This window comes from Ischnura elegans, chromosome 2, assembly GCF_921293095.1.
Source record: "Ischnura elegans chromosome 2, ioIscEleg1.1, whole genome shotgun sequence".
Taxonomy (NCBI): domain Eukaryota; kingdom Metazoa; phylum Arthropoda; class Insecta; order Odonata; family Coenagrionidae; genus Ischnura; species Ischnura elegans.
This window is the reverse complement of record NC_060247.1, coordinates 123,689,956-123,711,974: the sequence shown is the minus strand read 5'-3', so window position 1 is coordinate 123,711,974 and position 22,019 is coordinate 123,689,956. Positions and strand designations below refer to the sequence as shown.

At 37.6% G+C, this 22,019-nt stretch overlaps 1 protein-coding gene across 3 annotated transcripts; it reads right to left on the bottom strand.

Annotated features, from left to right (window-relative positions):
• Positions 1-3,943: 3,943 nt before the first annotated feature.
• On the bottom strand, positions 3,944-21,102 carry LOC124154574 (serine protease Hayan-like). Of its 3 annotated transcripts, XR_006863963.1 has the most exons (8): positions 19,789-21,102; positions 14,569-15,102; positions 14,317-14,441; positions 13,053-13,162; positions 12,095-12,387; positions 9,597-9,766; positions 4,895-5,126; positions 3,944-4,794 (listed from the first exon to the last, which is right to left on the bottom strand). XR_006863963.1 is itself a non-coding variant. In XM_046528391.1 (7 exons), the coding sequence occupies exons 1-7, from the start codon at positions 19,856-19,858 to the stop codon at positions 4,956-4,958; spliced, it is 1,473 nt and encodes a 490-aa protein (XP_046384347.1). In that variant the 5' UTR covers positions 19,859-20,895; the 3' UTR covers positions 3,944-4,955. The 3 variants fall into 3 exon arrangements, 2 of the variants coding, with proteins under 2 accessions (XP_046384347.1, XP_046384348.1); XM_046528391.1 differs by having other exon boundaries at positions 3,944-5,126; positions 19,789-20,895; XM_046528392.1 differs by lacking the exon at positions 19,789-21,102 and adding an exon at positions 17,222-19,089 and having other exon boundaries at positions 3,944-5,126.
• Between the last annotated feature and the right edge of the window lie 917 nt (positions 21,103-22,019).

The window sequence follows — 22,019 nt, the reverse complement described above, 5'->3', positions numbered from 1 at the left end:
TAAAGACCTTTGTTATTTGAAAGCACGAAGCGCTAGCAGTTGGGGAAGGGAAGGAAGGAACAGAAAGGATAGGAGGAGAAGGGGTGCTAATTATTAGCGGATGGATCTTTGAATATTTGGTGCTCCACTGAGCTTCAATGGAAAAAAGATCATTTCAACACACCCCCGGTTCGAGTTCATTTGTATCCGATTGTGTTTAGTTATCCATGCTTCTTTCTCGGCCTTTCTTGACCGATTGGCAGCAGCTGTAAGCTAAGCTACGAAGCGATTTTGTTGAACCTACCTTCCCTCGGCACCCTGGTGAGGGCTATCAAAAAGGAGCCTACAACATGAAAAATTTTGGTCAAAATGTAGGTTACACATTAGTAATGGTTATACCGTAGCTACCCAGCACTCGGTTTGAAAACAATGTCATGATTGGTCGTGATTCACGCTCGAGGTGTTTTTAATCATGGCTACAGCTATATCAAACGAAGGAAAGGAATTTTAAAGTGCCGAAAGCCTAGTGTTACCATTCATACCAGGGCAAGTGAATTCGAATCAGAAGGATTTTCTGTGAAAGACAAAGTATTACTGTGTAAATTTTGGGATCAAAGACTTCATTTCTGAAAGACTGGGGGTGGTATGACACCTTGTTAAAGCACATCAATTGCGATACACCATAAACGTGCGAAACCCACAAAACGATAGCTATCATTTGAACAGACAGTTACTCAATCAAAGAAAGTGAAGGAGGCGAAAGAGGAGTTTGCTGTCCCTACTACAGAAGCATTTTTAAATGCTGGAATTAGTGTAAAGAAACCGATAATCCAAAAATTTGGGAAAGGCTCTCGAAGTACATACATGAAGGGTACTGGGGATTTGCCGTCTGCCGATCATATTCGCCAAGAATACATTCTCACTATAGGGAAAGATAAGCAGGAAGAGCCTAAATATTGTATGATTGGTAATCTAAATGAATACAATAAAACCGAAAACAATTTCAGTACTATTTGGTCAATTTTTGCTCTAGTCTTCCTCACAAAAAAATAATCAAGTGAAGTATTTGTGGTGCACCTTTTCTTGCTCACTCTTTAATATTAATACTGGAACCATTTATATATGTGCCTTGAACCATTTCCTTCATTTGGTTTTATCAGAAAATTTGTACTGCTGAAATTTATTTAATGTTATGTAAAATGCAAATGGAAAAGCAATCATGAAATGTGCACCAAAAAATTATAAAACACCTAGAAATGTGCAAAAAAATTTTACACTATAACTACACCACCAAGATTTTCTATGACACCGAAATCACAGTTTTAAAACGAATTTTAGCAAAAAATAAGGCTAAATATGGAATGGCTGAGTCAGGAGAGGTTTAGAGTAGTTGGAAATAATATGTATAGGACCTACTTTGTAAGAGTCAATTTGAGACTATCTCTAGATGTTTTTTTTTCTAATTTAGTTTTATTGAGTAAAAGCATAATTTTCACTGATCCTGCATTTTTTTGTCTCATGTTTGATAAAAGTCTGGCAGATGTTTGAAATTTTGTCTTTATTTGATGGGATTGTCTTGTCCACCTCCAATTGTATTCTCAACCAGATTATAGTCACATCTGGTCCATTGAGATAGAAAACATAGCCTCTTCCATCTTATCTGTGACAAAGTTAAAGGGTAATCTGAGAGGCTGCAGATACCTTGATTTATTTCAGAGAACCATACATAGTGCAAAGAGGCTTAATCTTCCATTTTGTGTTTCCGAGTGAGTAAAGCAAAACACATTCAATCTATGGAGTGTTGCATTGATGTTTTCAGGGGTTTGGGTATCTGGTTGCTGGTAGACTCCCCTTTGACAAGATGGCTCATGTGTTAACACCGATCTACTGTTGTGTGCTTACCTCTAAATCAACATAATTCTTGAACACTGAGAGATTGTAATCTTAAATACTTCTGCAAGTCAGCAAATGATCCAGAGATGATAAATTTGGGTGGGGAAATAAATATGTACAGGCTAGTTCAAGAATTAAGGGAAGTTGTTAACCCAACACTCGATGCCAAGTTTCACCGAGGAAAGAAAAACCTCAAGTCACCAAAATGATCAATGATCACCACCACTTCTGTGAAACAAAATGCTGTCAAAATTGACAACTGGCCCACAAGCCATGACACTGACTCAAAGTCTGCTCAAAATATTATCCCGCAAAATTGACTCCGTCAAGGATACATAGTCATTACATCTTTGTTTTGCATCGTTGAGCACCCTAAATCTGCCAATGTTGCCTGTTGGACAATGCCTGAGTATTCAAAAAGATTTCCAATAATAATGTCAGTCTTCCTTCCACTCCCAAACAGGTGAGTCGAGTCATGTCTGCATGGCATCTGCAGCGCATGTAGCAGTTTTTGACTTGGCAATAAAGTATAATGTGTGTACTCTGCACAGGGCCTGAACTAGGAGTTTTATCAGGGGGGAAAAGATCAGTTCGACACCCCCTTTCACCTGATCCCCTTTTTGCTCCCACCCTCCACCTCCCCCAGCACTAAAACATAATACATCTGTACAGTGGCGCAGCGAGGGGGGGGGGGGTTTTGGGGGATAAACCCCCCCCCCCCCCCCCCCCCCAGAGCTCTGAGAAATTTTAAAGTTTAATTCATTTTACTCAATTGGATTGATATTACTAATAGAATAGTGTAAGGATTAACAAAATATCCCTCAGAAAGCCGTAAAACTCACCATTTATCTTAAAATTCTGCAATTTACTTATCTCGCACCTACCGCTAATCCTGGTGGGTATTCCATACCCCCACCCACCCCGGTATTAGTTGCACCTTAATCCACCCAAGCCTTAATTCCTAGCTGCACCCCTGCATCTGTAAGCTATTTTTTTGAGATGCAGTAGTTGAAATTACATGTTATAATTAAATATTATGTTTGCAATTGAAAAGTTTTGTAGATATTATCATTTAATAATTTATAAATTAGTAATTATTGTTAAATAATTTAATCAGAAAAATTAAATAGCTTTTTAAAATAAAATTTTCAAATGTTGTTGCCCCCTGAAATCTGCTGCTCAGGATACGTGCCCCTTCTGCTCAGCCCTTGTTCTGGGCCTAACTGTGCATCCTATTGTCGACATTACAACAGCAAAAACTTTTGTAAAAAGTGGGCAACAATGGCCTTCGTAGCATTAGGTTAAATTCCTTGCCTGCCAAACCAAAGGTAGTGGGTTCGAGTCCCGCCGGGTTAAGTTGCCACTATCCAGGGTGTGGGTGTTTGTATTAGTCCATTATTGTTTTCTGTCAAAAATACTCTTATGTAAAGGCCATAAATGTGCTGTTTTTGGCGAGTTGAATATAAATGAACAAACTTTTTCAGCAGGTGAAGATGATTGCAATTATTCATTTAAAATGTTGGTTCCTGCAAGGCACTCCTTGGAAATATGGCTGGATTAAAGGTCTTCCTGGATAAGGGAGTTCTGGATTTGTGGTGCTCAACTGCATAATATACTGACTGAAAATCAATTTTCAGTTGTCAGCGATTAATTCTACCACTGAAACCATTGGCACACTACCGCAGACTGCAATAAGTAACTCTGCCCATTGCCACCAACAAACGGTACAATGAATACATTGCAAATATCTGATCACCGCAGATCAGAATGGAGGAAAACAAGTAAGAGTCTTGCTCACACCCTTGCATTCACTGTTCTTACTCCAAGTCATAGTGACATCATTGATAATCTGGTCACTGAGCAAAGTGTAGCTGACTGCACTCTTTGATCACCACAAGCAAGAGCACTCTTAGTTGAAGAGCAGAAGTTCAAAAAGCATATTAATATTGTAATTTATATTTGAATACATATATGCACATGATTGCTTTGATTAAAGTGGCAGGATACAAAAGAAATAGGTAATATTTTAATCAATAAAATATCAGCTTCCAGAAAAAAAATATCACCCAAATTTTACTCTAAAAAATTTTATTTTTTCTCTCATGGACCTCTAATTTCACACACAAAATATTATCATGCACTCACCCACCAGAGCTCAATCCAAAAGTTTCAGAACTGTGTCAACTGGATGTTCCTAAATATTTTTCAATATCATCTCATTCCAACCTCAGAGCACAGAAAAATTCTCTAGGGTACACCCACTAAGTGAAACCTTTTCTTCAAAACTCTTTGCATCCCAAAGCTGAGTATCACACCAACATGAGAGTCATTCAACCATTTCTTTGGGAATTTCATCTGCTGTGAACTTTATCGTTTCTAGACTGACACTGGGCCAAACTTGGACTACATGCAGTATGCAGCCATCTAATGCCATTTTGTACCAAGTTTTAAAGGAGAAGCATCATGCACCTGTTTTTACAATATGCCACTCATGAATTTCAGTGAAAGTCAATTTATATAGCAGCTTTGGTGGTGGAGCATTCTTTGGGTGACTGAATGCAAAACATTCGGTTTTCGCTTGAATTATCAATAAAACCAACATTTCACAACCCCTGATCATCATGGGGTCATACATAGATACATATTGTTAGCGAGCATACTGACTAATAAATTAGCTCATTACATCCATTAACTAAGAAAATGATAAATTTTCATTGATGACCTTTCCCCTCAAACTGGATGTAAGCTTATAACACCCAAACCCCCTCCTTATCAGACATTAAGAAAAGACAGAATTCATTTGAATCCAGAAATTAAAGAAAAGTTTTCATGAGCTACTTCTTAAATGGACACAATAAGTGCAGTGCAGCAGACTGGAACTGCTTCGACAATGAATATAATTATAGTTGCGCATGATCTCCCCTAGAATAGAATGGAGGAGCCTCATCAAAATATGTACATCCAAGCATGCAATGTTAATTCCAGGTGGAGTTCTTCACTATGTACCATAGTTCTAACTCACCAGATTAATATGAACTTCACCTTGTACAAGCAGGGGATAGAATATATTTCATACAATTGACCTACTTTTTTGGCCAAATAATATTTTCTATCCATGAAATATAATACGAGACGCGTGTGTAAGCACCGGGGGCATTTCCAAGGCCACAGCCTTTCCCAAAGGATGTGACGGCAAGTATTTTGTGAACACACGAATCGTCTGTGATGTATTGCAGTGGTCCTCCTGAATCACCCTGTTGAATAAAAAAAATCATAACTAAAGTTTAAATAATCACTGAGGTTTTATTAAATGCTCTGGTGAATGCTACCTTGGATTAGAAAACTAAGCAAATGAAAGGCATTATTCACAGGAATTATGGAGGGCAGTTACCCAGCCCATCTTTTTTTCCCAACTGCCCTTGAATGTGTATTCTGAAAGTAGTGCTTTATAGAGTGCATTACACTGGAGGCATTGAGCTCCAAGGGCAGTTAATAAAGGAAGGAGATGTACAGTGATAATAACAGGCACAACAAAGGGGGTAGAGGAAAAAACCATGAGCTAAGAAAGAGAATGGACAACCTGTAGATCATCAACCCAATTCTGTTCCTTCTATATGCTGATGCAGTGGTGTAACTAGGAATATGCTTTGGGAGAGGATTGGGGTGACCTGGTGGAGGAGTGTCGTGCCGTCATAGGGCATGCACACCCTCCCTTACTTCTTAGTCACTGGTTGGTATTCAGTGACTCGTCTCACCGCCATGATATTAATAAATGATCATGACTTTAAGCAGATGCAGTTATTACACTTCAAAACTAGAAAATAGTTTTAAATATTTTTATTTCACTTAGGCATTTGGGGGGAATATTCCCCCTGCCATATTGGGACCTAACCTCCCCTCTTAGTTAAACCACTGTGCTGATGATATGAAACTCTTTTATAGAATTCAATAAATTAATGATTGAATCATCCTCCAAGCACAGTTTGAGGTTTTCATGAATCATCTACTGTTTGCATACCCATTACCTTAGAGTAAGCAAAAAATTTACAAAGTGAACTGCTCAACTGACCTTATTTTTATCTAGCAATTAGTGGACGGGTGTGTTTTGAGCTACAATGCACTGTTTTGGGTCACAATCCACCGATATATCCCTGACTATTTTATTTTGTCTACCACCAATTTAACCTCCAATAAAATCATTACCAACTTAAATATTTACTTTTCACCAAATGCCATGGTTTGATGATCTCTCTCTGACATAAGAGTAAGTAACCTGTGAATTTTCAAAATCCATCTCATTCAAATCTTGAAGTGAAGTCAAGAAAAATTAAGTGCAGAGGCTGACAGCATCGAAACCAACTGAAGTATAAGTTATGGATTAATGAACGGTTTCTCTCACTGCAAAATAATTTTTCAGTTGAAACTAGTATGTATGTACTTTTTATTCTGCTGTTCACATCTGAGCATCATGGCAGAGCATATATGTAGCTGTCCCTCCCTTACCTTGCCCATTCCTCAAATTTCTCCATTCACTCAAAAGCCTGCGCGTTCACACAAGAATGCCCTACTTTTCACGCATTGAGTTGGAGCAAGATGCTGTTCTGAACGAATTCAAATTGGCTGCTTGACCATGGAACCAGTTGATAACAGAAACCCTTCCCAGAAATTCCTCAAAAACGCATCCGCTGTCAGCACGGGGGTGAGACCTCTATAGTATTCCATGGTATCATTCAAAACAACATCACTGTCTCAAGGAAAGGTAAACTACAGACTGAAAAATTGCAAGCATCACACAGATACTCAAGACAAGGAAACAGACACAACCAAGAGAATTATTACCCGATATAATAAACATCCATTGCAGGCAAGATTCTTGAACATGCTAAGCAATACATATAAAGACTTTCCTGAACAGTCTTAACTTCCAACATGGTTGTCAGCAAGGCTTCCTGAAGGGTAGACCTTGCAAAATACAGATCAGTCTTTCTTCCAGACGTTCTCAAATCAGGTAAATTGAAAAGAAAAGTTGACACCTTATTTTTAAAGTTTAAGAAAGCATTTAACACTACACCTCACAAACAACTCTTATGCAAATTGCAGTCATCTGGGTCAAACGAAAAATAGTAAACTGGATACGCAGCTTTATGAGTGATCAAAAAGTAGTCCTCCACTGAATCATTTCTGATGTAGTTGAAGTGATACATATGGCCTCAGGTTCCAAAATAGCACTAGGATACATTTATTTGCTGGTAATACTGTATTCAAATCTGATATAATCGAATAGGTACTCTTACTTGAGAATCCTTCAATTGAATCTCATCAACATTCATGCATGGAACCATGAGTGGGGCCTAAAACTTAATCCAATAAAATGCACAGCAGTATATTTCTGGTGGTGGTCATCAAATTATGTCCATGGATATGCTGTGGAGGGGTTAACATAAAGGTAACAGATGAAGACAAATACCCAGGAGTTACAATAACTTCGAACCTATTGTGAGGACCACAATTTATTCAAAATATTTTTGGCAGAGCTGTGAGGAAGCTAGGATTTGTCAAGCATGTTGTGGGAAGGTTTTTGCGGAAGAAAAAGCAAAAGAGAGGTGTTGTTCGCACACAAAATAGCACACCTTCAAAGTTTAGCGAGCATATGGTAAAGAAATATTTTATCTGTAAACTTGAAAAAATACTAAGGAAAGCTGTGCAATTAGTGGAAAACTGCTATGACCAAACAGAAAGCACTAAAACACTTTTACATGAAATAGGTTTGGAGCCAGTAGATACTCCGAGGCGACATTTCTTGCGTTGCCAAGAACAGATATGGTGGGACTACAGACTCAAATAAGAAGGACGATCATAGAAATTTCTGTATCATTAAATCTTATCATCCCCCCTAAAATGATTGTCCGCTACATGGCAGCATGTTCAGTCACAGCAGTGGAAAGCATTGAATGCATTTGGAATTCACTCAGAAAATGCAAATATGTATTACCAATTTCTTTTATTTTTCCGCATTAAAATAAATACTGTATCCTCCATTATGCTTTGCCTTGTCAGTGCAGCCATTTCAACAAAATTTCCATACCTCAGGTATTTTAACAAAAAGTATCAAATTGTCTCTTGCTCATTGTCACCACTCAACTAATCATATGGACACAGGTATAAACATTAAATTTGATGAACCAAGCATGAAATCAGGTGCAGTTGTTGCTATGACAAACCAATTCAATTTTGCCCAGAGCATCATCATCCCCTCCTCAAAGGTCCCCATGGGGGAAGGTGAATAGGGAAGGGAGAGAATCATGAAAAATTATTTTTTAAATCAGATTTTTGGCCCAGACTTGTGTATAGTACCATTTTCTTTCAAAAAAGGCCGGTGGTAATGGTGGTAGGGTTTAAATTTTACTCAGTACACAACAAGTTTCTTTGAATAAATAGTGAGTAGTATTATGTATGTCATATGTGCAGAATTTTTGGGCAGCTGGATTCCCAGGTATCCACATTTGGGATGCAAGTGTATGCATGAATGTATAAGTTTGTACATTTTTTCCTATGTTTTTTTAATTTTTTTCGTATTGCACATACTGAGCCTGTTGCCGTGTTTTTTTGTACCTCTGTCAATTGATTTTCTTGCATTGTTATGTAGTTGTAAAATATATCATGGGCCAGTAAGGCCCACGATAATAAATGAAAGAAATAATACATGAAAGAAAAAAAAAGAAGTTGCAACAATGGCACCACCTTTAAAGATAGTAGCTGCTCTGACGAGCACATGTTTTGATACATATCATGGGGTCTATGGTACCCTTTTATATATGTTTAGGGTCAGAGTAGGCATACATGAATTTGAAAAAATATTTAACTGCTACTTTAGGCTGCTAAGCTATGTTTTACTGATACTTTTGGATAAAATGGATCTGAACCAAAAAAGCAATTTTGATCATGCATGCACAATTGTGGACGAAAATATCTTTTCAATGGGTAAATTATTCTTCCTGATCTAGCAAGTTATTTTCAAAGAAAAATTAAAAATTTTTATGACACCTGTCTAACCCTCAAATTATGGAAGAGCGAAATTTATTTCCAATTTATACTACAGATGGGCTAGATATCCTAATGAAATAAGGTTCAAAGAGTGGTTATGCAAATTTTACTCTCACCTGTTAATTGCACGAATAACCTCATCAATAATTGTCGGTGAATGTCAAAATTGTAATTGTAATTACTAACAATTATGTATAAGTTGCATATTTTTCCAGAAGATTTAATACATAGTTGACATAAAGATTTACGTCAATGATTGCTCAGCTTTGTGTTCAAGTAAATGCATAAATATGTATCTGCATAAAATTCAGTTATGTTCACCAATTGCACACTTATCAATCAATAACAGCAACTAATATTAATTAAATGTAAAATTTTTGTAATAATTATTTTCTTAAGTGTATGACCTTCGAAAATATATATTTGAGCGTTTGAAATGTCTATCTGGATAACAAAATGTGTAAAATATAACTTTTATATAGATTTCACACTTGAAATTACTACAGCAACAAGGCAAGAAATATGAAACATTTAAATTAAAAGGAAATGGAATTCAAACCCACTTTTTAAACTCATAGAAATAACAAATATAAGTGTAAATATGATATATGAAACATTTCTTACAAATAGAAAACATCAAATATAAAAGCCTTTGATTAATCAAAGGATTAGATACGTACCAGACATGTATCCTTGGCATCTCCAGGTTCTCCCGCACAAATCAGTGATGAGTCAATGCCTCTTTCTAGCCAAGAAGTGGTTGATATTTCAACTTCATATGAATCATTACAAGTAGAATGATCTACGATGTTCAGCTCAACCTTAAGGAGATCAGGACTCAATTCTTCACCTGAAGTACAATAGGTATAATATTTTTAACTTTCAAATATAATAGCATATAATAGCATAAGCTATTTCAAAACAGATTACAATAATTCACCTTCACAAATGGTAGTTTTCATTCATTTTCTGACTGCAAATGGAACACTATGAATTACTCAGAAAAGAGATTGATTCTGCCAAACTGAAGGTTGCATTGAGGCCTACCCGTGTAGGTGGCCCCTACCTATGGCATGCATGTTTGTGACAACCCATTAATATTTAACATAATCCCCAATGTAAAAGGCCTTTTTGCCTAGTTTTCAGGGGTAATGGAGATAAACTTTCCAAAAAAATATAAATAAATAAACACATGGAGAAAAGCAATTTGTGAGAATAATGGGGAACTTGACTAAAATGGAGAATGGCTGGGACGAGGGAGGCCTGCAGAGATCCTGGAAATCTTCTCAGGAGGCAGGATGAGATGGCCGAGGCATTGAGGAAGGAGGCTCGCAAGGCACAGAGGCTGGAGGGAATTTCTGGGTGATGGTCGGGCCAGGGCAGGTGGGTGGGGACCCCTGCCAGGGACCCTCAACCCGGCTGGGACCCACAGTCTGTACTTATGTAATACATTTGTGCACTTGAGTATTATGTATTAAGTATTCTTTAAATTCAAGAGACTAACTTCCGGGTTGCATAGCACATAATCTCAAGGGAATTTTGATACATTTTAACACGTTGAAAGAAAGCTAAAGTTAGGGTAGACAAGAATACAATTGTGAGCACATTTACATAGGCACCTGAAGGACAGAAAATGCTTACATTGAATTGTAAACTGAATTGTTCACTTTCAATTATCAAAAAATGCTCTTGTTAACGTCCATCTTTCACTCTTTAAGGGGGAAATTTGCCTTTAAGCCCCTTAACCACATTGCCAGTCAGGACCCTTAGGCAACCAACTCTGCTCCTCCTGCCGATAGGAGAGCATGCCTACTCTCACGAACGAGAAGAAAATTTCCTTGCCTCTCTCCTCTCCTTTTACTTCTTCTTAAACTCATCACCCAATCATTTCAAAATCCTCACTCCAAGTCAAACTATATACAAAATTGTCCCTGATAAAGCAAACTCAGCCCAGGAGAAAGGGTACCTAGCACAAAAAATTGCTATGAATCATTTTATAACCGAAAAGAGGCTACTAAAATATATTCTGTAAAGAATAGACATCGCAGTTTATTGGTGAGTTAAATACACAGAAAAATTGTGCGAAAGATCCACAGAGAAAAAATCATTCGCCTTGACCGGGATTCGAACCCGGATCCCCCGATTTCCGGTCGAGTGCTTCAGCCAGTTAAGCTACCGAGGCGTCATTCTTCCCTGTGGATATTTTCGGACACTACCGGACAAGATGTTGCTGGACTGCAGAGCTTATGATGCCATAAGCAGTCCGAAGCGTGTGCACAGCGCCACAGCCGGAGAGCAGGCCCGGACATAGAACACAAAGAGGTGTTCGCTCTAGTCTAGTTCAAAGTGCACCGGGACTAGCCGCGGTGATAACTTTTACGGGAGTCACCCGCAATGCACAATCGTGCGAAAGATCCACAGAGAAAAAATCATTCGCCTTGACCGGGATCCGGGTTCGAACACCTCTTTTTCGGGTTCGGGTTTTTTCTCTGTGGATCTTTCGCACGATTGTGCATTGCGGGTGACTCCCGTAAAAGTTATCACCGCGGCTAGTCCCGGTGCACTTTGAACACATAAAAATTATTGGTAAATTATAAACAAGCATGCCCAACAAAATAAAAACACATAGTAAGTTCTACACAATAAAATTTTTATCCACTGATCAGGTTTTCATCTACTCTTGTTCATGTTCACGTACAAAACAACAATCGGCGTGCTCTTACATAAAGAACTTGGGTACAACGGTTGGAGGAGGAGAGGAAGAGAAGGTGTGGGGTGGGGGTGTTAACAGAATACTGTCGATGAAAAATTAATTGTTAATGTCCGGGTCAAAATAAGTTGGGAGAAAGGAAGGCTAATGAATCCTTAGCCTTAACAATAAGTCGTCCTTACCAGTATTCCGTTAGCACAGCACCCTCCACCCAAGTCCTAACTTCCTTTATTACCCTATATCTGTCCCAAATTTCTTCAGAATATAAGAGCTTGCTTGTATGTGCCCTGAAAATGTCTACTGAGTCAAAATTATCAGGTTGGTGGATTAAATTTTATTGTGTAGATCATAAATTATTTTTATTTTATATAATCATGGAGTTCCTCTGATTTACCCCCAAATCCTTTCAGTTTATTTATAACATGCCCAAACTGGTTCATGGGGGACAGAACAAATAACAACACTTGCCTAAACCAACTCGTCCCCATCCTGTGGCAACTGCCCTGGCAACTGTGTCATCCTTTTCCACATGCAGACAAGCTGGGTAAATGGAAGCACTCATTGTTGGTAAACTGGCATCCCCAACAGCGGGCCCAAGCTCCAGGAGAGCAATGTCATTGTACTTTGAAGGGGGACGATAATCTGGATGACGGATTCGACGAACAATAGGATGAGTTTGACCAGGCATAGCCTCCAAATTCCCACCTCTAAGACTATCTTGTAATCTCTCAGCACCAAGGTGTACCCACTGAGCTGGTCCCCTGAGGTTTCCAACAGATAAAAACAGTTAAGACCGACACATATTTCACAGCTTGAGAGTGAATATAACTCATATTCTAAGAACTATATGCAACTTTCAGCATAAAAAAACAGAAAGCGTCGCACAGAAGGATGCATTGTTTAGGCTATTGAGCAACTGAAATGAGAGAGGAGGAAGGAAGTTCCACACTGATATGCCATGCCACCAGGTCGGGTGAAGGAGTGGAATACCCCAGTGCCAGGGTCTTAAGACAAGAAAATCTTACGAATAAAAATTAAGTGTCATGCCAATAAATTAAGAATACACATTTTACATTTATTTTTACATTACATTTTATTTATTTTCAAGGATTAAAGATAGACATGCTAAGAAAATCTACAAGCATGATTCAAATGAGGGATCTTGAACATAGAAGGTAGCATTCCAGTGTGATACTAAGCCATCCTAACTTTGCCTTCAAGAGTACACACTTCATAAATACTATACTGAGAAGAGACCATTATAAATTGTATTGCAGCATTGCTCTATGCCTTATATTTAATGCCATGTAACTTTTTTCCTTGATTGCATCCATCATTCTAAAAGTCACAACAGTTTTTCACCTCCTTCAGAAAAGGTAAATCTTAATAATTAGGGATTTTATAGATTGAATACACATTAGCTTACAAATTCTGAGAAACCAGACAGTGTGCAGCAGTCATAATAAATTTTTCACTGATCAATGATCCTCCACACAGCCACACTATTCTGTCAGCTTCACCATACCCAATGGCAGCCTGAAATGAGAAAATAATGACCCAGTTCAAAGAGGTGCGTTTAGAGAAAGCAAAACAAAATTATGAGATAAGGCACTGTAGGTTAGGACGGAGAGTTATTGAAAACTCAACATCTGATTACAATAATTTTTGAACATTAATAATTAGTCATAATTATTACTATAAGATAAGAGAAAAAAATATTGGGTTCCGAACAAATACTGGGCCTGATAAAAAATCATACATGATAGAAAATTGGACAGAGTAGAAAATCTGACCTAATAAAAAAATCTAACCTCATTTAACATCAGAGTGGTTTAAAAAATTCATACCTTATTTTTTATTGGACCTGATAATTTTAATAGGATGATAAATCTTGATATGTTATCAGGAGGTGATTTAAATTGGGCCCCATAAAAATAGCAGGCCTGATGTATTGGACATAATTTATTGCCAATGCTCAAAACTCAGTATCAGATTCTCGATTTACATTTATGTATGTATATGCATTAAGTAACATTTCATTCCAGGTCTACTCCAAGTGATTTCAAAATCTGGTTACACTCCAACAGCACATGCACGAGAGATAGAGACATGCTTATTACACACATGCAAAGCACTGGCAAATCTGCAAACGAGCTCAGCTGAATTTGAAGAATATGCACAGAAAACTTCCTTTGCTTTAGCCCACACAAGAGTAACCAATAGATGGCACTGGGGCAGCTCCACTCACCAACAGAAGAAATAGACAAGGATACAAGAATGAGGGGAAAGATAAACGCTAACACGTCATCTAGAAAGAGATAGGAACATGCGTTTTAGGGCATGCTGAGCTCAAGTGAAACAAGCCAATATGGCCGATGCACTCCTTCATTCATTCACATGATGCTATAAGCACAAACATAGAAATAAATTTATTCAAAGGCGAGGAAAGAAAGGGATAGGGGCACATAGCAAAAAAAATTCAAGGCCAATGGTGCTTTGGTAGATGAAAAAAGCCAAAATCAGAGGATAAAAATGCAGCCTGACTTATGCACATGCAGGCATTGTTAAAAAATTACCTAGGATATTAACAATGGATGCCAATAGAATTAAAATATTTGACAGACTCTTTCCTTCAATAATTGAAAGAAGAAAAGCATATTCTTTCAACTACAACTATAAACTATGCATACCATGTGGGGGAATTCACGTTCCCTGGTTTTTTCTCCTTGAACAAGTAGCTGATTGTAGACTGCTCTGGAAGAGGTGTTCACACCTGAGATATTTGGGCACACCAGCTCTGAAACTTCAGAGCATTCTGGAAATTGGGCAATACATATAAAATAATCAGAAATATGACTTTCACTTTTAATTATGGGCTCAAAATAAACTTCATTAAAAAAATAGGCTGAAATAAGGTAAACATAGCAAAAAATATGCATTACTTTTTAAGGCAGCAGTTCCAGGGCCTCGATTTTCAATGGGAACAGTGCGCACAGTAGAGGTTTTATCACCACTGAATCCAACATCATCATCGGGCACTATTCTTCTACCAGAAAGTCTATTCCAATTCTCAACTTCTTTGATATCAAACGTGTATCCCTCACCAGGTATATCATCTTCGACCACTTCATGGACTGGTGCTGGGGCTCTAGTAGATCGCACCTGATTGACACGAAAAGGTTTCTTCCTATGAGATGGAAGTTTTTCCCCATAAGGAATCAAGTGCTCTTTATTTGAGGACTGGTATCCATTGAAGTCCTTTCCACTTTCTTCATACACAGGGGCTGGCTCAAGTCTAACAATTCTTGATTTCACTCTCCTTCTCGGATGGCAGCATATAATGGGATTTTGTTGCCACCCAGAAAAACCACAAGGAGTTGGGAATATGTTTTGGTAGAACTCCCCATGAGCTGATGGGCACTCTTTCAGCAACTTGCACACCCCTCGCTGACCGGTTCTCGAGTAACATGTATCAGCTACATAGAAGAGTAACATTATATATCTAGTTGTAATAATTGAACTTTAAATTGACACTTATACCATATGTGTACCACTTTCTTTATAAAATAAAGGAAAATCGTCGTCACAATTAAAACCAATGCTTGACATGAGAAGGAATTACTAATAGCTATGACATGAATTAGAATCAACATGATATTAAGGCTCTTCCAATGTCATCAGATAATGCACACAAAAATTATACTAGCATAGAGGACTTAATCTACGTGCAATCATAAGTGATCTCGCATTATTCAGACAACATGAGAGAAAAAGTGACCAGGAGACATTGTGAGGCATTGTTTTCAACAAAAACTAATAACATGACTACATCATGACTTAGGAGAGGGAATTTCGAAAAAATTAAAGAGGTTTGGCTTATCAAGAAAATTTTGCTCAAACTAAAACCTTTGCATGTTATGAATAATGGCTGCTGAATGGATTAATAAGTTGAAGCAAGTGTTGGGGGTGAGCTAAATTCTATCCATAGGACCACTTCTTTACAGTCAAGTTATTTTTAAAGTATTCTACCGATTAAGGTAGGTTTCCATGGAGTGCTTAAGAAGAATTCCGGGTGCCTCCCCTTACATCATGCACTTCCCTCAGTGCACAATAAGACCTACTACCTTTCATTCTATCTTAAAATCCTATTCTTTTCCTTCCCCTCCCTTGTTTACCTAACATTCTTCCCTCTAACACTGCTTTCAACATCCCATCCCCACTAAATACTCGCTCCATCCATACCTTCTGTCTCCTCTGTATCTCATCTAAAGGCTGCCTCTACTCACCCACCATGTCCAGCACTTCGCCGTTCCTCCTCCTCTCCGTCCACTTCACCTTTTCCATTCTTCGCCACACCCACATCTCGAATGCCTCGAGTCTTCTCTCGTCCTCCTTCCTAAGTGTCCACGTTTCTGCAGCGTAAAGCGCTATACCCCAGATCAGACTCTTCACTAGCCTTTTCTTTAAATTCTTACATAGCGAACCTCCCAGAAGGTCCTTTCTATTCATGAATGCCTCCTTTGCAAATGAAATTCTCTTCCTAATATCCTTACTACTGTATCCATTTTCCTCTAACGTACTGCCTAAATAGTTGAACTGCTCAACCTGCTCAAGTTTTTCACCACCCACCTTTATCTTAAGTCTAACATTCCTCGCTCATGAGGCTTTACAAAACCGCATAACCTTGGTCTTCTTGTGATTAATCCTCATCCCATATTCCTCGCAACGCTCGGGTAACGCATCCACTAGAGCCTGAAGCCCCCTCGCTGACTGGCTAATCAGCGCCTGATCATCCGCGAACCTCACCGATTTCAACATCACTCCTCGCACTTTCACTCCAGCTTCCAACTCGTCCCACGCTTCTCTTACCATCTCCTCAGCGTATACGTTAAAAAGCAGCGGCGATAGAGGACAGCCTTGCCTCACTATATATCGCCCATTCTTGCCCACCCAGATTCTCCATCCGCTACCCTCACTTGCACAATTCTCGAGGCAGTAAAAATCACAATTTTTAATTCCAATTCACTATATTTTTTAAATTTAAAATACTGAGTAAAGGCAAATGTATTAAATTATCTTCATCACATTTATTTCTATTGAAATTTTGTAATACATTGAAACCTATATTCAGCAGACAATTACTCTGAAGTAGGAAAGCACTTCTAATAGAACTACGGAAGTATTTTTTACGCAAAGTTTAGAAGTATTTTTTTAGTTACACAATTTTTTTCAACAAATGGCCACTTCTTTACTGTGACCAAACCCCGACCTTTACTTTGAAAACATTTTCTATTATAATTTTTGGAACTGCTATCTTCTATTACACAAAAAATATCTCACAATCAGTGATTTAACCTGTAGGTTTGCTTGGATTACGTTAACATTAGAGCTCACCCCAAACTTAGACACAGCCATGTGAATATCACACAGTAAGGGAAAGGGGAGCTGGATTAACTCGCATTCTGAGAATTTTATTCAATATATGGTGTCTGAAGGATTCACCTTCAGACCCTTTGATCAACATTTGCTGTCACGTTTCCATTAACAATTATAAAAACAGAAGAAGATGGATATAAAATTATAATATTAACTTACTAGGATATGATGATACCTCATGATGAACATCCAAAAGTATCAGGATAATAATCCATTCACATTTCTTCATAGTAAAATATATTATTCACAGTATTAAATTTCGAGATAAACCATAAAAAGAAGAGGAAAACAATCCTAAGCACTCTTGGAACACGAAATTATCGAATAAATAACGTAGGCGCGTATTATCATGAATGGGCTGGAGTGATCATAACAAAATAGATGCTCGAAGTCAACAGCAATTTACACTTGGTAGGATAGATTCACTCTCTGATAATATAACACACGCACATGCACCAGATAACACCCGTCTTCTGAATGCTACACATTGCGAGTGAGCACGGTTAATATTAAAATGGAAATCCGGCTATGGGAAGGTCATTTTTGACATTGCAGTCGACCGTATTAAATTTCCGGCCATTTAAATACCGCCCTTGAAGAGACCGTCGCTCCACCACGTGGGTTTTATCCAAAGTTAGTACATTCCCACGCCAGAGCTCACGTTTTTAAATCATGGTGAACGATAGATAAGGAAAGCGGCCAGTGCGTTTATTTAATTAGAACATTCATCTTCATGAGACGTACGCATCCTAGCAGTCGAAATTAAGTCGATTTTGCTGATTATGGTGAAAATGTAATTAGTTGGTGAACATCGCAAAAATGCGAATATAAAATTCCGTAAAATCGCGTAATCTCTTGTGTCCTTTTCATTCTCACGCGACATATATTTGATAGCGATAGTAGTCAAAACTTTATGAGGGCTAAGCTAATATCCGTTTCAATTTGAAGGATAGGGAGTCGTTGCTGTGGTGGACGCTTATACTGACCTCAGCTTCGGCCTCCATGCGCCGCGTCTCATTGAGTGCGATTATTAACTGGAATATCCGACAAAACTTAAACACGGAAAATAAGCAGTTTCCAAGCATTAAAATTCGTTGGAATCACGTTCGGAATATCTCATAGTTAAATTTCTTCCATTGTTCACTTGAAATTTTCTCCGCGCCCAGGCATAACTAATTGAACAGACGGAAGGTCACCCGCTCCGGAAATGTTGTATCGTGAGATGATCGCTGCGATTAGAATTTTTTTTCTCATCCCGTAGTGATTAAGTCATTCCATGAGGAAAGACGCAAGTAATGGATAGAAATATGAAATTGATTTCCTTCCATCATAGATGATTAATTTTCTAACTAGAACGTACAACCATGATGGTCGGCAGCGGGCCGATACAGCTGGATACAGCATAACGGGAGTACATTCGAATTCGGCGGTAGAGAACCTTATTAGACTTGAAAAAGCTAAATATTTTCACGGTCAGAAAAATGAAACAGAACATGAGACAAAAACAGAAGATAATAAATCCATTTTACATAGACATTGTTCAAGATACATTTGATGCTGAAATGAAAACGACGAAAAGTAGAGAAACCTGCAAATATAATGAATTTAAAATTGAGCACGTCAAAAATTGTCTCTAAATTAATCTTTTCTCCGCCGGAATTTACTCGACCTGACAAAAATTATAAGACACATAATAGCATGTTTCTCCCTCTAAAATCTAATTTTTTAGGCATAATAATTAATACCGAACAAACAAGTTACCATTCTCTCATACGTCATAATTTAGTAAAATCCTGATGGCATTGGAGCTGGTATTATAACAACTATTTACCAGATTCGATCCCAGGGCTCTTAGGTCCGAAGCTAAACAACTACCCACCAACCTCACTAAATAGTACAATGCCATCAATGGTCCGAAACACTGCGATAATGTTAATTTATTACTCTGGCAATGACTTTGTCACTAATTTAAAGTATATTCACTCCAATCCTACTTCTCAACCGTAGTTCTTCCGGTGATCAACTATTGCTCCCCAATTTGGTCAATGTCTGCTCCCACTAATCTTGCCACCCTTAACCGTGTTACAACTTTTTCACAAAAATTGTAAAATTTAGAAACCCAAATCTCAGAGTCACCTACTAGTGCAGTTTTATCCTCTTTATACATCTCTAGTCTATCCCTTCTCCGACTTCAATCAGACATAAAATTCATTTATAATACCCTTAACTCCCACTTCGACAGTCCCGACATTGTTTCCTTCCTCAACATTAGAGTACCTTCCCACCACACCCGATCTACTTCTTTACTCCACATTCCTACACCCAGGCTATCTGTAATTAAGCGCTCACTTTTCCATAAGCTTTCCTTTTTAATAAATACTCTACCCGGTGATATTGATCCGTTTGGTCTGACACTTAAAAATTTTACTCATCGGGCATTAACATATTTATCGCATAAATGACTAGGTAGCGGCATAAATGTTTGTTTTTCTTTTTATTCTATTTAAATTTGTAACAAATAATTATTGTTTAATTATTTAATATTTGTTGTTATAAGTGCACTTTAAATTGGCAGTATTGCTGTATGTGTACCTCTTTATTAAAATAAATAAATATTCGCTTTCAATTCCAGACCTAAATCACACTTGTTTAGTTTCCACGAGTTTAATGAAATTAGCTAAGTTAGATTTTGGCTTTGCAACAAGGATTTTCATGAGTGAAATTACCTGATGACAGAGGGTGAGGAAAAAAAATCATCCACCTCCCAATGAGTGCAAGAGCAAATTCCATCATCATCGGTTACTTATACTGGTCCATTACCAAGCACTTGATCAATGAAGGTGAATTCCTGATGTGGCGGTATCATTTTTGCCTCGCACTAATCTTACTGAAAAGTAAAAGAATCACTTTCTGGATATGCCATAGAAATGTATCAGCACGACACCACAGCCACAACATGACACTTAAAAGGCTTTCTCTGAAGCCGTTACACAGCAATTAATTTTCTTTTGCAATTTGTAAGTTGAAATGAAATAAATAAGTAGAAAACAACAATTTGGGAGACATGAGTATTTCAAGAGATTGATGTTTTGTTTATGAATAAATAGAGATGATGTGCTCCTTGATGTTATTAAGTTACTTTGTGTGATTATAAAGATTAACTGTAGCTACACAGTGATCATCTGATTTAAAAATACATAGATCTAACACAATCAGAAAATGAGGCTTGAGGAGAGTGCAAGAACTTTCAATCCTCACTTTAACAAAACAACCATTGAAAAAGTAATTGACGTTAAATAAGATATGCAAGCAACATAGCCTTCTCACATAACTAATGAGTTAATAACAGTGCAAGTATTAAAAGCAATTGAAATACCTTGAATTAAATTTATCATTAGCTGGGAGGAGTTTGCTGGGAGATCAGCATAAAAACCAACAAACATGATAATTTACCACAAACGTTTCAAGTGAGCTAGCTCAGTTTTTAGCATAAATACATGAAAACAGGAAAATTAGGCTCGTAGTTTTTTAATTGCCAAAAACACATAGAAATAATGAAATCCCTAATATTTAAACTTGGTGCTTCCCCAGCAAATAAAATTTATAATCTTTTCTCAATGCTATCACCACATGAAAGACTCTACATCAATAAACATTTTGGCTGTAAAACGTGGGTTAGAATATATTGCGTTTCTAATAAACAGATAAAATAAAGAAAGAGGATTTAAATTATCATGCAAAATCCAGACCATTGGTTTCGATGGGATACTTTTTAAGGTTGAATGTAAGGGTGTGATGGTTATAGCATTTAAAAATTTTAGTGGTATGGTAAAAATTCTTGAAAATATCAATCAACCTATACTTAAAGGCAGAAAGGTACAGGTAAAGTAAACAGAAATCTAATTTTCCACTTTAGAATACATTTAGATATCTAAACATTGATTTAAAGATATTTAAATAATAGTTTAAATTACAAATTATGGCGTTAGAATGAAAATATCTTGGCTGAGCAGACTCTTTACTTCTAGGCTAGATACATCTTAATTTATGAAAAGAATTACAGCAGAACCTCACTTATGAAACTTTCAGCGGAAAACCAAAAAAAGTTTCATATGTGAGGTTTTTCGGTATTCAGCATGAAATCCTTTCCTATAGGGGCCGGTTTGTTTCCAGAATGCAATTACTCATTTGGAGGCAAGAAATTGAAGCCTAATAATCTTATTTTCACACAAGCAACACCACAGATGATGTGTTACTTTAAGAGAAATATAATTCTACACTTCCTGAACAACATTATCCGCGGTTGAACATCTAGCATTTCTGGTACTGATCTGCAAGGCTATCATACTGGAGAGATTTCGCAATGATGACACTAAATGTTCACAGAGAAGCCAATTTTTTAAAAAAGTTGACTCATTAAAAGCAGTTTCAGGAAATTCATTTCACCACCTATAGGCAAACCCATGATTGTAGATTAAAGAAATGAAATACCTAAGGAAAGTCATCCAAATTAACCCCATAACTAGGGAGCAAAATTTCACTAATGTATCACGAAGGCTTCCCACCCTATGGACCAGGGTTCATGTCATGGCCGAGGCAGAAAGTTTTCAGAGATGGCTGTATCCCTGCTTGAAAGTAGTGTGGACGGAACTTCCAGTGCAACACCATGTCCGGCAGATGGAACATTAAGCCCTGGTTAAGCCTATTGTTACAACCTGGCTAATTCCAACACAGGGTTTCTATACTCCCTCCCTTACCTCATGTCGAAAATGACCCCAGCTGTCGGTTTCTTCCCTCTAAATACCATGCCATAGATAATATGGAGCACCCGGCAGTGGCGTAATTATGGTGGGTCGATGAGGGGATAGATCCCCCTCCAAAGCCGCAGAGAATTGAAAAAAAAAAAATTTAAAACAAAAGTCTAGCTTTGATAAACAACAACTGCATCTACTCAAAG

What these genes read in the sequence shown, in the direction of transcription:
- LOC124154574 (XM_046528391.1), bottom strand. Translation starts at nt 19,858, where the DNA reads ATGATGATGGAATTTGCTCTTGCACTCATTGGGAGGTGGATGATTTTT. An exon ending in TGGAACTGCTGCCTTAAAAA is followed by an intron (nt 14,442 to 14,568) that starts GTAATGCATATT and finishes CCCAATTTCCAG; the next exon opens with AATGCTCTGAAGTTTCAGAG. An exon ending in AACGTGAATTCCCCCACATG is followed by an intron (nt 13,163 to 14,316) that starts GTATGCATAGTT and finishes TTCTCATTTCAG; the next exon opens with GCTGCCATTGGGTATGGTGA.